The 15,000-nt window shown below is 46.4% G+C and overlaps 1 protein-coding gene across 1 annotated transcript in view; it reads right to left on the bottom strand.

The window, feature by feature from the left end:
- cdkal1 (CDK5 regulatory subunit associated protein 1-like 1) overlaps positions 1-15,000 on the bottom strand; it is a 358,098-nt gene that overhangs the window by 127,717 nt on the left and 215,381 nt on the right. Inside the window, exons 9-10 of the mRNA XM_060920977.1 lie at positions 14,823-14,989; positions 2,982-3,127 (exon numbers count right to left, since the gene is read on the bottom strand). Of these exons, the coding sequence (XP_060776960.1) occupies positions 2,982-3,127; positions 14,823-14,989 (313 nt within the window). The remainder of the gene's footprint in view (positions 1-2,981; positions 3,128-14,822; positions 14,990-15,000) is intronic.

Genomic DNA, 15,000 nt, shown 5'->3' with positions numbered 1-15,000 from the left:
CCCATCCTTCGCGAACAGAGTCCCATCTTTATGCTCCCGAGCAGAATGAAGCCTTTTCTCCTGATTCGTCTCACTAACGAGGGGTTTACTACAGACGCACAGCTGTTTAGTCCCAATCCTGTCCCACTGTGAGTGGAAATGATCTTAATTTCACGATTAAACACGGACCTGAGTTCGACTCTCCATGTTTTTTTTTTACAATTTGACTTCACCAAGCGTTTCGGTGATCTCTGATCAGAGTCAGTCAGGATCTTTTTCCCCCCAAGCTGACGGTGTTAATGATGCGTCAGACAGTTCTGAACCCAATTCCAGTCATTTCAGCTCAAATCGCCTTCGCTGTTTTCTTTGTTTGATGCCGGACAGTAATTTGACCGTCTGAAACACAGGGACATCTTTTCCACGAGCACGCGTCAGGACACGCCTTCGACACGCGTGTGTCGGAAAAGAGACGCTGCTCACTGCATCAGTGAGAGTTAAAAGAATCGCTGCAGCTGAAAGACATTCATCGCCGCAGTGACTCTGCGATCACACACCCTTCAGGGTTTACCGAGTTCCATCCAAACAGCGACTTTTTTTGGGCGAAAAAACTTTTATTTCCATGGATTTACATGTCATTAAAATAAATGTATTTGAAAGCGTCCATTTCATCTTACTTTCATTCATCGATTTCTAACGCTGGGTTTTATTTGAAGATTTTTTGTTCACATGTATCCACATTTACATTTTGTATTCTCAACAATTTTATTTGCTTTTTTTTTTTTAAACCATTCCATCACTCCTTTTAGAGTTTCACAATTTTAACACTGATTTATAAATCACATGAATAAATATCTTCTAAATGCATGTGCTCCTTGATGTAAAATTCATGAATGATTTTTTTTTAATTTTATACCATTATATTATTTTTTGTTTTTCTTCATGTAGCTATTTATTTATTTTATTTTGTAGCCTAGTAAACTAGACCCACCCGCCTAGCGGCCAAAAATATTTTTTGCCTACGAGTGGGTCTAGCCTCGCACCATATAAACAAAAACACCCCGGGCATCACATCGTGCCCGCCAATCACAATGCAAGGTTTTTGTTTGGATTCTTTGGGCGGGCTTTTGCAGGAGTGACGATAAAGCTGTGCGACGCTGGAGAAAGCACAGCAGGAAAAATGGCTACGGCTAGTGAACAGCGCGCGTTTGACTCCGCTTTGGAATCAGTTTTAGAAGAATTAGACTTGGAGTTTTGGTTGAAACATGAGCAGGAAGAGGCTCTCCGCTCATTCCTTTTCAAGAAGGACGTTTTCGCTGTTTTGCCGACCGGCTATGGCAAAAGTCTGATCTACCAGCTGGCTCCGCTCGTAGCCAAAAGGATGGGGCTAGTTTGTGCAGTACGAAGAATTAATAAACAGCTTTGAAACATTACTTTTTGATTGTTTCTTATTTTCCCGTTATTTTAAATTTAAGGGAAATTATTTCACCAAACACCACTAAATAAAAACTCTCAAAAACAGTTTAAGCAAACCCTTGAAAAACACTTGGAAAAAAATAAGAGTTATGTGGTACAGACTCCAAACTTGTGGTCATTATCTCCAAACTTCTTAATATCTAGAACCTGTTTATTAATTAATACGCATTTTGAAAAATTATTTATTTCAAGGTCTCCCCCACTGCTTTCTGTCGCTCTGACTACGTCACAGTCACTGCTGCGCTGATTGGTCAGAGCGTTGGCCTATACGCACAGAGACAGTTTGAAAGACAGCGGTTTGTTCCTCCTACCTGCTTCGGAAATGTCTACGGATCGAGGCCAGACTAAATATTCACATTTAGTCTGGCTTGCCAGGCTATTTATTTTGCACAATTTGGGAATTTGCTTTCACTCTTTTTAAAACAATTCTTATTTCTTACTTATTACTGAAAAAGAAATTTAAATAAAGGTTTATTCCATTTCACGTTGTCACTGGAGGGTCCAAACCACCACTGTGGATAACTTTTAATTATTAAATAATAAGGGATTAAACAACGAGATCGCTCGCTGTTACAAACCGGGACGTCTGGTCAGCGTACCCTATAGATCAGGGACGGTAAGAGACAGAGAATGACACTTAGTGAGGAAAAAAATCCTGTTTTTCAGGGATCATTCCGCATCAGTGATCCAGATCAGCACCAAAAGTCACAGCAATGCATTTCAGGCCAGAGATATTCTTGATGTGGAATTTGGTGATGACTGGGCTAAAACTGAGGGAGAAACAACGTCCTAAAACACATGAGGAGGAGAACAACAACAACAAGAAGAATAAAGATCCTGAGTGAGAGGAACAATCTGCACCAGCGTAAATTAATAAATCAATTAATTAACCCTGTCAGGCACACGCCCATCATCTCCTGATGCCGTAATCACGATAATGACGTCCACGCAGGTGTTTTAACCAGAGCTGTGAAAGTTGAAGCACTTCAGATCCATCAATAAACTCACCCAGGCTCCACCCACTTTAACATAAAGAGGAATTTGATTGGCACAGCACCTGACCGATCGGAGTTTCGTCACTAAACCCTGAAACAGCGCTTCAATCCGGAGATGAGATCGCGCTCCTGGGAGCACAGCGGAGTTCCACAATCACCTGAAGCTCGAAGCCAGAAACGTGAACGCGAGCTCATGGGAAGAGCAGGGCGCACTGACTTCTGCACACGACAGCGTGTGATCCTGCCGCAAACAGAAGCAGCAGCGATGCTCAGAAAACTCCAAGTCCTCATTACTGCACTCATCAGAGTGACATTTACAAAACTTCAACATTTTATCCTCCACCTTACACTTCCTCTCAGACAGGAAGTGGAAAAATATCTACCCTGAGGGTTCTTATGAAATGTGTGCGTTCATGTTCAAATCCACACAGTCATGTGACCACTGGAATGTGCGAGTGTGTGTGAGCGGAGACCACAGCGAGAGAGCATCAGGAAACGGATCGTCTGATCCACGCTGACGCCGCGCTCGCGTACCTGTCCTTGAGAAAGTCGACGACGTGTGTGAAGTCGTCGCAGCAGTACTCTCTCTTCATGTCCATTAACACGCTGTCGGATGCTGACTGGACGGGGACGTGCAGGAAGGCGTACACCCGCGGGTGAGTCAGGATCTTCGCCATTTCCTGTCAGGAGGGAAAGATGGAGGGAGAAGAAGAAAAAGTAGAGAGAGACTTTAAAGGCTTCAACTGAACAGAACTCTAGTCAGCGCTGGTTCACAACTTCACTGGGATTTCAACCTCATTCAGAAAACCCACCAATAAGAACGCAGCATTCACACACACACACACACACACACACACACACACACACAGAGTCCAGACGAGACAGATGTGTAAGAGTGCACAGCTGTGAGTCTGGCAAATCTGTCAGTCCAACACACACCTGTCTCACATCATTAAAGAGAGAGAGAGAGAGAGAGAGAAGTGGGGGAGAGAGAGAGAGCACGCAAGAGCAGGGGGAGAAAGCACAAGAGAGAGAGGTAGAGAGTGCACACGTGAGAGAGAGAGAGAGAGCATGAGAGAAGGGGAGAGAGCGAGAGAGAGAAAGGTAGAGAGTGTGCGCGCGTGAGAGAGAGAGAGCAGGGGGAGACAGCGAGAGAGAGCGCATGAGAGAAGGGGGAGAGAGAGAGAGAAGGGGAGAGAGAGAGAAGGGGGAGAGAGCGAGAGAGAGAGACAGCATGTGAGAAAGCGCGTGCAAGAGAAAAAGTGAGAGTGTGTACAAGAGGGACAGAGAGCGAGAGAGAGAGGAGAGAGAGCACAAGAGCAGGGGGAGAGAGTGAGAGAGAGCGCAATAGAGAGCCTGAGAAAAAGCGCGTGCGAGAGAGAGAAAGAGCGCAAGAGCAGGGTGAGAGAGTGAGAGAGAGCGCCGTGGTGATGCGCTCCATCTCAGGCCCGCGATCACACACCACCTCACTCATCCTCTCAGTGAGAACACGACACATCGAGCTGCTGTGTTTTTTGTTTTCCCTCGAGAACAATCCAAGGTGCCGTTCTGTCTCCATGACCGCGGCCCACGGTGAGGCTCTCGGCCGCCGCAGCGCACCGAACATTAAAAAGGATGAATTAGTGTGAAGAACGGCGTCGGATTAGCGGCGCAGATCAATCAGAGCGGCGTGGGGGAGCGGTGGTGGTGGTGTGCAGCAGAGGATGATGGGAGATCAGGGCTGCGAGGTGACAGATGGAGGGAGTGAGGGGCGTCAACCAAAACACCTCCTGACTGATTAAACCACTACTGAGAGGGAGCCGAGCAACCCGAGCTTGTTTAAAACAAACAAACAAACAAACAAACAAACAAACAGCCCTGAAATGTTGTGTCACAGTGCACAGGATGAGAGCCATCAGCACCACCGTGATCTTCTGTGCGACTGTAAACTAAAACAGACTCAACTTCCCACAGCGTCGCCTGTTAAAATGTAAAACACACACCCGGTGTACGCCAGGGAGACGGAACACACACCCAACCACTCACACCTCCCTTCTTCTGAACACAGTCGTGTTCCAGGCCAGCAGGTGATCGTCTCTGAACACGAGCCGCTGTTTAATTTCCCATCTTTAATCGCTTGGTAACATCTGATCTGATGTTTGTGTAATGAGGGGCGACAACACTTTAGTGTTAATTAAAAAACAAAAAACAAAACCCAATTTACTCTCGTTTTATCTGATCTCCATTTCATCCTTTATTCTGATACACATCTGTTTTACTCGGGTCGCATCTCATTTCCATAACCATCACAAAACAATATGAGACTGGAACACAACAACAGCTTCTTCACCCCAGCTGGAGTAAAGTGGTGAGGGGAGGTTCACATTCCAACCAAACATTTCAGGAGAACAGCTTCACAGGAGACCAGGTGGAGAGGCAGCGAGGTGGAGAAGTACAGAGGTCACAAAGTGGAGAGGCAGCGAGGTGGTGAGGTAGAGAGGTCACAAAGTGGAGAGGCAGCAAGGTGGTGAGGTAGAGAGGTCGTGAAGTGCAGAGGCAGCGAGGTGGTGAGGTAGAGATGTCGTGAAGTGGAGAGGCAGCGAGGTGGTGAGGTAGAGAGGTCACAAAGTGGAGAGGCAGCGAGGTGGTGAGGTAGAGAGGTCGTGAAGTGGAGAGGCAGCGAGGTGGTGAGGTAGAGAGGTCGTGAAGTGGAGAGGCAGCAAGGTGGTGAGGTAGAGAGGTCACAAAGTGGAGAGGCAGCGAGGTGGTGAGGTAGAGAGGTCACAAAGTGGAGAGGCAGCAAGGTGGTGAGGTAGAGAGGTCGTGAAGTGCAGAGGCAGCAAGGTGGTGAGGTAGAGAGGTCGTGAAGTGGAGAGGCAGCGAGGTGGTGAGGTAGAGAGGTCGTGAAGTGGAGAGGCAGCGAGGTGGTGACGTAGAGAGGTCATGAAGTAGAGAGGCAGCAAGGTGGTGAGGTAGAGAGGTCACAAAGTGCAGAGGCAGCGAGGTGGTGAGGTAGAGAGGTCGTGAAGTGCAGAGGCAGCGAGGTGGTGAGGTAGAGAGGTCGTGAAGTGGACAGGCAGCAAGGTGGTGAGGTAGAGAGGTCACAAAGTGGAGAGGCAGCAAGGTGGTGAGGTAGAGAGGTCGTGAAGTGGAGAGGCAGCAAGGTGGTGAGGTTGAGAGTTCGTGAAGTGGAGAGGCAGCGAGGTGGTGAGGTAGAGAGGTCGTGAAGTGGAGAGGCAGCGAGGTGGTGAGGTAGAGAGATCGTGAAGTGGACAGGCAGCAAGGTGGTGAGGTAGAGAGGTCACAAAGTGGAGAGGCAGCAAGGTGGTGAGGTAGAGAGGTCGCGAGGTCGTGAAGTGGAGAGGCAGCGAGGTGGTGAGGTAGAGAGGTCATGAAATGCAGAGGCAGCGAGGTGGTGAGGTAGAGAGGTCGTGAAGTGGAGAGGTGGTGAGGAAGAGAGGTCGTGAAGTGGAGAGGTGGTGAGATAGAGAGGTCGTGAAGTGGAGAGGTGGTGAGGTAGAGAGATCGTGAAGTGGAGAGGCAGCAAGGTGGTGAGGTAGAGAGGTCACGAAGTGGAGAGGTAGTGAGGTGGTGAGGTATCGAAATGGTGAGGTATCTGGCTTTGCTTGTACATTGCCTAAACCAATTTAAACTAAAAACCGTATGATCATGTTGACAACCTTCAACAAAGGTAATTAATGATAATAATAATAATAATAATAATAATAATAATAATAATAAAAAACTCATTTCCCTGAATTTAAGAACGTTAATTTGAGTGGATCACGAACAAACACGATTGATTAAACTGCAGTCTGACATCCATCACTGAGGTTTCTTCACTCCATCAGTTTCTTCTCTGTGGCTGTGAACACCGTGCACCACGCAGCAGGCCGAGGAGCTCCATCGCCACGCAGCAGGCCGAGGAGCTCCATCGCCACGCAGCAGGCCGAGGAGCTCCATCGCCACGCAGCAGCCCGAGGAGCTCCATCGCCACGCAGCAGCCCGAGGAGCTCCATCGCCACGCAGGAGCTCCATCGCCACGCAGCAGGCCGAGGAGCTCCATCGCCACGCAGCAGGCCGAGGAGCTCCATCGCCACGCAGCAGGCCGAGGAGCTCCATCGCCACGCAGCAGGCCGAGGAGCTCCATCGCCACGCAGCAGCCCGAGGAGCTCCATCGCCACGCAGCAGCCCGAGGAGCTCCATCGCCACGCAGCAGCCCGAGGAGCTCCATCGCCACGCAGGCGCTCCATCGCCACGCAGCAGGCCGAGGAGCTCCATCGCCACGCAGCAGGCCGAGGAGCTCCATCGCCACGCAGCAGGCCGAGGAGCTCCATCGCCACGCAGCAGCCCGAGGAGCTCCATCGCCACGCAGCAGCCCGAGGAGCTCCATCGCCACGCAGCAGCCCGAGGAGCTCCATCGCCACGCAGGAGCTCCATCGCCACGCAGCAGCCCGAGGAGCTCCATCGCCACGCAGGAGCTCCATCGCCACGCAGCAGCCCGAGGAGCTCCATCGCCACGCAGGAGCTCCATCGCCACGCAGCAGCCCGAGGAGCTCCATCGCCACGCAGGAGCTCCATCGCCACGCAGCAGCCCGAGGAGCTCCATCGCCACGCAGGAGCTCCATCGCCACACAGCAGCCCGAGGAGCTCCATCGCCACGCAGGAGCTCCATCGCCACGCAGCAGCCCGAGGAGCTCCATCGCCACGCAGCAGCCCGAGGAGCTCCATCGCCACGCAGGAGCTCCATCGCCACGCAGCAGCCCGAGGAGCTCCATCGCCACGCAGCAGCCCGAGGAGCTCCATCGCCACGCAGCAGCTCCATCGCCACGCAGGAGCTCCATCGCCACGCAGCAGCTCCATCGCCACGCAGGAGCTCCATCGCCACGCAGCAGCCTGAGGAGCTCCATCGCCACGCAGCGGCCCGAGGAGCTCCATCACCAGGAGGAAAACACGGCACTGTGAGTTCAAGTTAAAGAAACTTCACACACACGTCACAGCGCTGAAAAGCTCACACTGTCACGCAAACTCATGCAAAAGAAGAGCAGAAACACGTGGAGGTTCAGGTTCGAGCGTCTGCACCGCTCCGTTACCTGCGTTCGCACCTGACACCCAGCGTCTCCTCACCTTGTCAGGTTGGACGCGAGGCAGCGGTGAAGCGAGCGAGGGAAGTGCAGAAAGTCACACCTCTCAGAACGCAAACGGCTTTCACCATGTGACCGTCTCGGGAGGAAGCCGAGAGAGAGAGAGACGCGGAGGTGAGGATGAGGAGCTGTGACAGGTGTGGACTGAGAGCGGAACCCAATTACCACACACACACACACACACACACACACACACACACACACGACAGGTCGAGTTCCACTGGGATTTCACCTCAGTGTCTTTGGAAGGGTTTTTTCCCCCAATTTCAGGAAAGCTGAATTTCACTAATGCAGAAACAAATCAGAACAACAGTAAACAAATCATAAAAAATCAGTAAATCAGTGAAAAAAATGTCATCATGAGAGTTAATTAAAAAAAAAGCTCACAAGTAAACATCAGTGAATGAATCAATAATTTACGAAATGAATTAAATGATATCAATTCATCAATCAAAAATGAAGCAGGTAAACAAACAAACAAACAAACACGGTGAAGGCGGCGGAAGAGTGAATTACACTCACTGTTCAGTTCAGGGAGTGCAAATGGAACAAAGGACACAAACAAACAAACAAACAAACAAACAAACACGGTGAAGGCGGCGGAAGAGTGAATTACACTCACTGTTCAGTTCAGGGAGTGCAAATGGAACAAAGGACACAAACAAACAAACAAACAAACAAACAAACAAACACGGTGAAGGCGGCGGAAGAGTGAATCACACTCACTGTTCAGTTCAGGGAGTGCAAATGGAACAAAGGACACAAACAAACAAAGATTAACTGATCAAAAATTTGCTAAAATAGGTAAATAAATAAAAGATAATTAAATCTGAAGTAATGAAAAACATGCAAATGTAAATAAAATATTTTGTAAAGATTATAAAAACATTTCAAAAATTAAGGAAATAAGTGAATAGATAAAATTAACCAGTTAAATAAGTAAATAAACAAACAAACAAACGATGCGAGCAGGGCAAAGCAGCAAACGATGTTTGCTCACGCTCTTATTTTGTAATTTTAATCTAATTAACGGAGTGAAGAATGCGAACGCTGGTGTGATGTTATTTCCTCCACAGCTTTAATTAAACAACCGTGTGACACAAAACAAGTGGAGAGAAACAAACGCTGACAGGGAAACGGAATCTTTGGGAATTGGACCAACAAAGCCATCAGAGCTTTTTTTTTTTGCAGGTTCTTGGATTTTAACTCGGACGTCTGATGATTTATTTTGATATTTGGAAGTGAATGCCCTCTTTCTCACTGTACATGACGGACGGCGAGTCCCCAGAGACCTGTTATAATGGAAACGGCTCGAGCTCGGGATGAAATCCAAATTGCGACGGCGTCCCCAGGGCGAACGGCGCTAATCGACTGAACCGTGAAGAGCCTCTTGGAGGAAAAAAAACTGGCCACGGACAAGAGACAGCAGATCAGACGGTCGAAAACTAATTAGGACAAATGTTCCGTTTCAGACTTTTCCTCGAGGGGTCAGAGACGAAACGGACTGCAACAAATGGAAACAAAAATTGGAATAAAATAAAGTGATCACCAAACAGCGGAACAGGAAAACGGAATATTTCTCATTCCACCTCTTAATGAACGCAACAGAAATAAACACACAGACCTTCTCCGGCCTTCAGTCATGTGACCAAACACAGTTCTGATGTTAAATATAAACCACAGATTTCACAAGAAAGACACTGAAGAAGGGGGAAAAAAAAAGATATTCAGGGAGAAAAAAAAAGGAAACTCAGTTCTTCTGTGATCAGACACACGGCATCGAGTCTCAAACGAAACTCACATCTCGATTCTGACTTCAAATTTATAGACGCCGACTCGTGCCTCATATCAGCCTTTAAAATGGCTCACACTCGGAGTCCCACATTTACAAATCTCATGAGGAGTCTGAATTTATGAGGTAACGATTCATATAAACATGGACTGGCTTTAAGATTTATGACTCATGCCTCAGGTTATAGGGTATGACTGACTTTAAAATACGACTCACAACTTGACTGACTTTAAAATACGACTCACAACTTGACCCTCACTACCACAGACTCGTAACTTTAATATTTGACTCAGAACTTGACTCACATTTGACTCGCAACTTGACTCAGACTTCAATATTTGACTCGCAGCTTGACTGACTGAAATTTGACTCACAACTTGACTCTGACTAACATCTGACTCGCACTTCAACAACTGACTCGCAACTTGACTTGCACTTCAACAACCGACTCGCAACTTGACTCTGACTAACATCGGACTTGCAACTTGACTCGCACTTCAACAACTGACTCGCAACTTGACTTCAAAAATTGACTCGCAACTTGACTCACTTCAAGATTTGACTCACAACTTGACTCTCACATTTGACTCGTAACTTGAGACTGACTAACATCTGACTCGCAACTTGACTCACCAATATTTGACTCGCATCTTGTCGCTCACATCAATATTTGACTTGCAGCTTAACTCACAACTTGACTGACTTCAGTATTTGACTCACATCTTGACTCTCACTTCAATATCTGACTCGCAACTTGATGCTCACATTTGACTCGCAACTTGACTCACTGCAACAACTTGCGACTTGACTCACTTCAAGATTTGACTTGCAACTTGACTCTCACATTTGACTCGCAACTTGACTCTGACTTTAATATTTGACTCGCAACTTGACTGACGGATATGTTTATGACTTCCACCTCGACTCAGACTTAATGTATAACTCGGACCCTGCACTTGATTTTAAAATTCAGGATTCGTATTTTAACTCTGACTCTAAAACATGTCTCGCAACTTGACACAGATTTCCAAGTTTATAATTCGCATCTTGAATTTAAAACTCGTATCCGATCCTGGACTTGAAAATGCACGCCTCGGATCCGACTTTAAAATTTGAGCTGCGTCTCGACACTGACTTCAAAGGTTTATTTTGAAGTTTACTTTTTATTTACTTTGTTTCTGGTGTCCAAGTTTGATTCGTAACTTGACTCGGACTCCAAAGTGTCATCAAACGCATGTTTTAGAAGAATATCAGGCTCCGTTGTCAGGGCTGAAGATTTAAAGTCCATGCCCGTGAGAAGTCGTGCTGTCGTCTCTCTCGTTTCTGATCCGGAATACTTTATTTTAATTTCTTGTACTTTCATTATTTACCACAGCATGCGTTCTCACCTTAAATAATAAACTAAGCTGAAGGTTTAGGTTCTCACCCAAGAACCCAATAGTGGATCACTGCCTGTCTTGGGATCTGAACTCACAACCTCCTGGGCACGAGTGCAGACCCTTAACCTCTGATCTATCGCTTTTAAAGCATGCCTCATGAATAAAAGCAGCTCAGGAAGAGACAGAAGGAAAAAGAGCCAACGAAGCAGAAGACAAGGTCGTGAGGTCTCGGTCATCAAGTCTCTTTGGGGAACGTGACGAGGGCCGCTAATGAGCGACGCTGCGAGCTGTCAGTATTCACCTAGTGGAACGTTTCATTAGCTCTGACCTGCGGTTCCGTCCCAATCAGCCTGGCTGTGACTTCACTGGAGTACCCTTCACCTAAACAGGGTACTCGCGTCAAGAGTGCATGTGTTCAACGCTCGAGACACCAACTGTACAGTAATGAGCAGAACACCATGCTGCAGGCAACTGAACATCCTTTGAGGTTCTCTGTAGAACCTACAACAGGAGGCTTCACTTTCAGAAAACTTCCTCTGAAAGATGGAACCATTTGCCAAGGAGCTGTCAAGGCTCCCTTTTCAGTTCCAAGGCACTACGAAGTCAAAGGAGAGGGAACCACGGGAGACGCATGGAACATCAGCAGGTTCTAGCAAGACGATGACGACTACGACGGAACGTCTTTAAAAAGAATTCATAACCATCTGAATAAGCCTTCACAGGAACTTCTCTGTCCTTTGTGTTTTCTTGCCCTTCAAAAGAAAACTTCTTAAAAAAAATCAGAACACTTCAGGGTTCTTATTAAAGGTTCTACGCAGAATCAGACAACAGAGTATTTCTCTTTCAGAAAGCATGACAAGTGAAATCCCTTTGGAAAGACAGACTCCTTCACCAATCAGAGAACTGGACAACACGGGGAACATCAGAAGGTCCGAGCACATCGATGGAACCTGCAAAATCTCATGCTAGGTTCCTTTTAAACTCATTGCCGCCGACAAATATTTCATCATATTGCATTTAAAGGTGTCACTGCATCGTTTTTTCATTAATTGTGCGGTGGTCTCTAGTATGAATGAATGCCCTGGGAGCCGGTTTTGGTGAAAAACATGCTGTGGTTCTCCTGTTTCAGGCTGTTCTAGTTCGGTGGAGGAGTGGGTTGGGAGAGAACGACAGGATTTCAGCTCTTACTCATTAATATTCATGACATGTAAACATATCGCTTCTGATTGGCTAACAGCACTGTGACGCTCCCTCCAGTGGGTTATGGGCGACGCCATGACTACTAATTTACGAAGTGACATAAGTTCGTAGGGCTTTTTCTGATTCGCTCGTTTTCCCGTCTATTTTCTTTAATCGGCTGATACAGGGAACGGGAGTAGAAGAACATTTTCACGTGCAGCATGCGTACGCGGCTCGGAGTGACCTATGGTATTTCAAAAAGAGCCAGTATTAAACATTTTGTCGTGGAATGACGCCTTTGAAATGTTCTGCGCTGAAAATGACAAACTTTATTGCTCTGCTTTATTTCGAAAATTTCGAACCCTGAATAATTCTACACGTTCAGTTGATGGTTCTCCATCAAGGACTCTGCAACAGATAACCTGAAAGGGATCTTCTGCTTGTCGCTTGTGTTTCCCTTTCAGAGAGGGTTCCACATAGCACCACTTGAACAAGTAAAGAGTTTTGAACAAAGAACCTTTGCGGAACCTTTTTCTCTGTGATCCCTCACCCATGATGTAAAATATGATAAAAATAAAGAAATAAAGAAAAAGATCGTTCCTTGGTTTCCCCTCTGGAGGAACGCTTGCTATTTAGAACCCTACAAGAAGTGTTTATCGGAAAGGCTTCCAAGTGGAACGCTCGTTGAAAACTGAGAACCTTTAACTCTCCTTAAAACTTCACCAAAGAACCTTAATTCAACGCTTTGGGGGGAAGAGAACGGGTTTCTATCGGTTCTCCCAAAAAGGACTCCATTTGGAACCATTTTTGAGACAGAACCAATATGTCAAATAATTCTCCTCAAAAGAACCTTGAAAGGTTCCAACACAGTTAAAGCCACTCACTTTGAGAAGACCAAGAATATCAGGCCCTTGATTTATTTATTTTTTTTCACCCTCAACATTTTCCGCCTCCGTATCAGCGTTCCGTCTCCTGCTGCAATCTTCCACTTGGCTGATAATTCATGTACAGAACCGGCGCCAGAACACTCGTAAGCATTAATAAAGTAGAAAAGCATTAAAGCAGAACTGCTGAGCACATCAAAACAGCAAACACGAGTGGAACGTTAAATTAGTGCCAGCACATCAATACTCCCGGTTCGAATTAGCATTTAATTGCTAGTTCTCATCGTTTAAGGAAGGAGAGAAGAAACACTTTCATCAGGTTTTTATTTCAGATGTAACCAAGCAGAAACGGAACCGACACAGATGGGGTCTAAATTATAACCTCAATTAACCTCGTGCACATGAAACACGCTTCCGCTCGCATCTCTCACCGGAGAACAGACGCCACGGAGACGCTTCAGCACAAGGAACCGGATGGGTTCAGGCTCCAAGTTCACTCCAGTGTGTATTTACATAACATTCAGGTTCTCTTAGAATGAGAAACCGCCATCACAAAGGATAAAACTTTTCATGTTTCATTCTGATGTTCTGCGTCACAATAAAGAACCTCACTCGTACTGCAGTTCAGCGATACTTAGAACCTGGAAGAACACTATCATCCTTGAGGTGGAACTTTTAATAGTTCTATCTCAGACCCGACAGTAAAGAACCATAAAGAGTTCTTTAGGGATCTCAAAAGGCTTTATTTCGTGGTTCTTGAAGGAGTAAAAAAAAAAAAATCAGACCAAGGAACCTTTCTGTTCCCTCCATCTTGAAAAGAACAAAAGGTACACTCCTAAAATATTCCAAACCCTCAAGTGTTCTTCCGCTGTCCCTCGACAAGAAACCTTTCAAGTTCTGTGTCGATCCCAATGACAGAAAAGGATCCAAGTAAACCTGCAAGGTTGTGGAAGGGTTCTGGAAGTTAAGAACCCTTAATTATCCAACAAACTATTCAAGACACCCCAAAGAACCTTTTTTGTTCCATTTTCTTGAGAAATTTTAGAACCACTCTGGTAAAACCCTGAAAGGTAAAGCACTTGCATAAGTGCATCAGTCAGTGTTCTAAGTAGAACCCGTTTTGGTAGATAAGAGCCCTAGAATTATTCAATGAACTCTTTAAAGAACCCTTTTCTCCAAGTGAACGCTCAGGAAAGGTCGAGCCCTGAAAGGTTCTTCAGCTGAGCCTCTGGGAAAACCATCCAAAGTTCTACACAGAACTATACAAGTGTTTCGCTCTTGGATAATGTTCCAAGAAGAAACTTTTGAGGAAGCAAATCCATAAATCCTGAAGGAGCCCAAGATAAGGAAGATGTCTCTTCAATGGAAATCCTTCAAGGTTCCATGTAGAACCTGATAACAGAAGGTTCACGTTTCAGAAAAAGCTACATAGGGACAGATGGAAGCCTTAACCAATCCAGGAACCATCAAGGAACCTTGTTCAGGGAGAAGTGGTAACCATGGGTGAGACAGAGAACATCTTATCAAAGAAAATAAATATTTTATATCCTTTCAAAAGTTCTACCTGTATGTGTTTCCCTTTCAGAGAAGGTTCCAATCAGACCCACTTCTAAAGAAGACAAAGAATCCTTGAGGAATCCATTTTGTCCTACACAATCTCAACTCTTCACATGAGGTACATTCAGAAGAAAAATGTGCCTTGAATGGTCCTTCAGTTAAACCTCTTTGGAAAGACAGAACTGTTCACCAATTCAAGGACCATCAAAGAACCTTTTGAAGTCACTCCAAAACGAATAAGATGTAACTGTGGGTAACACAAGGAACATCAAAAGAACCTGCCTGAAAAGAAACCTTGTGAGGTTAATGACTGACTGGTGATTTTATTTTTTTTTTAAAAACCCTCCTCCAGCTCGCTGCTCAAACTGACCACATGGTTCTGCATTCACACACGACCACAGGGAACCCCAACACGAATGTGCTATTAGACAGGAGAACTTGAACGAGAATCTCAGACTCACCTCCAGGTGCTCGAGGATGTAAGGTGGGTTGGTCATGCCCAAGCGGAGCATGCAGCCCTCGGGGATCTCCTTCACCAGCTCCCACAGCAGCGTGGGCAGATCCGTGCCGATGTCTCTGCCGTAAGCACCCGTGTCCTCGCTCGTCAGCCAGATCTCACACACTCCCTCTAGAACACAC

The sequence above is a fragment of the Neoarius graeffei genome, chromosome 5 (assembly GCF_027579695.1).
Source record: "Neoarius graeffei isolate fNeoGra1 chromosome 5, fNeoGra1.pri, whole genome shotgun sequence".
Taxonomy (NCBI): Eukaryota; Metazoa; Chordata; class Actinopteri; order Siluriformes; family Ariidae; genus Neoarius; species Neoarius graeffei.
The sequence above is the reverse complement of the archived record's forward strand: the minus strand, read 5'-3'. Positions and strand labels throughout refer to the sequence as shown.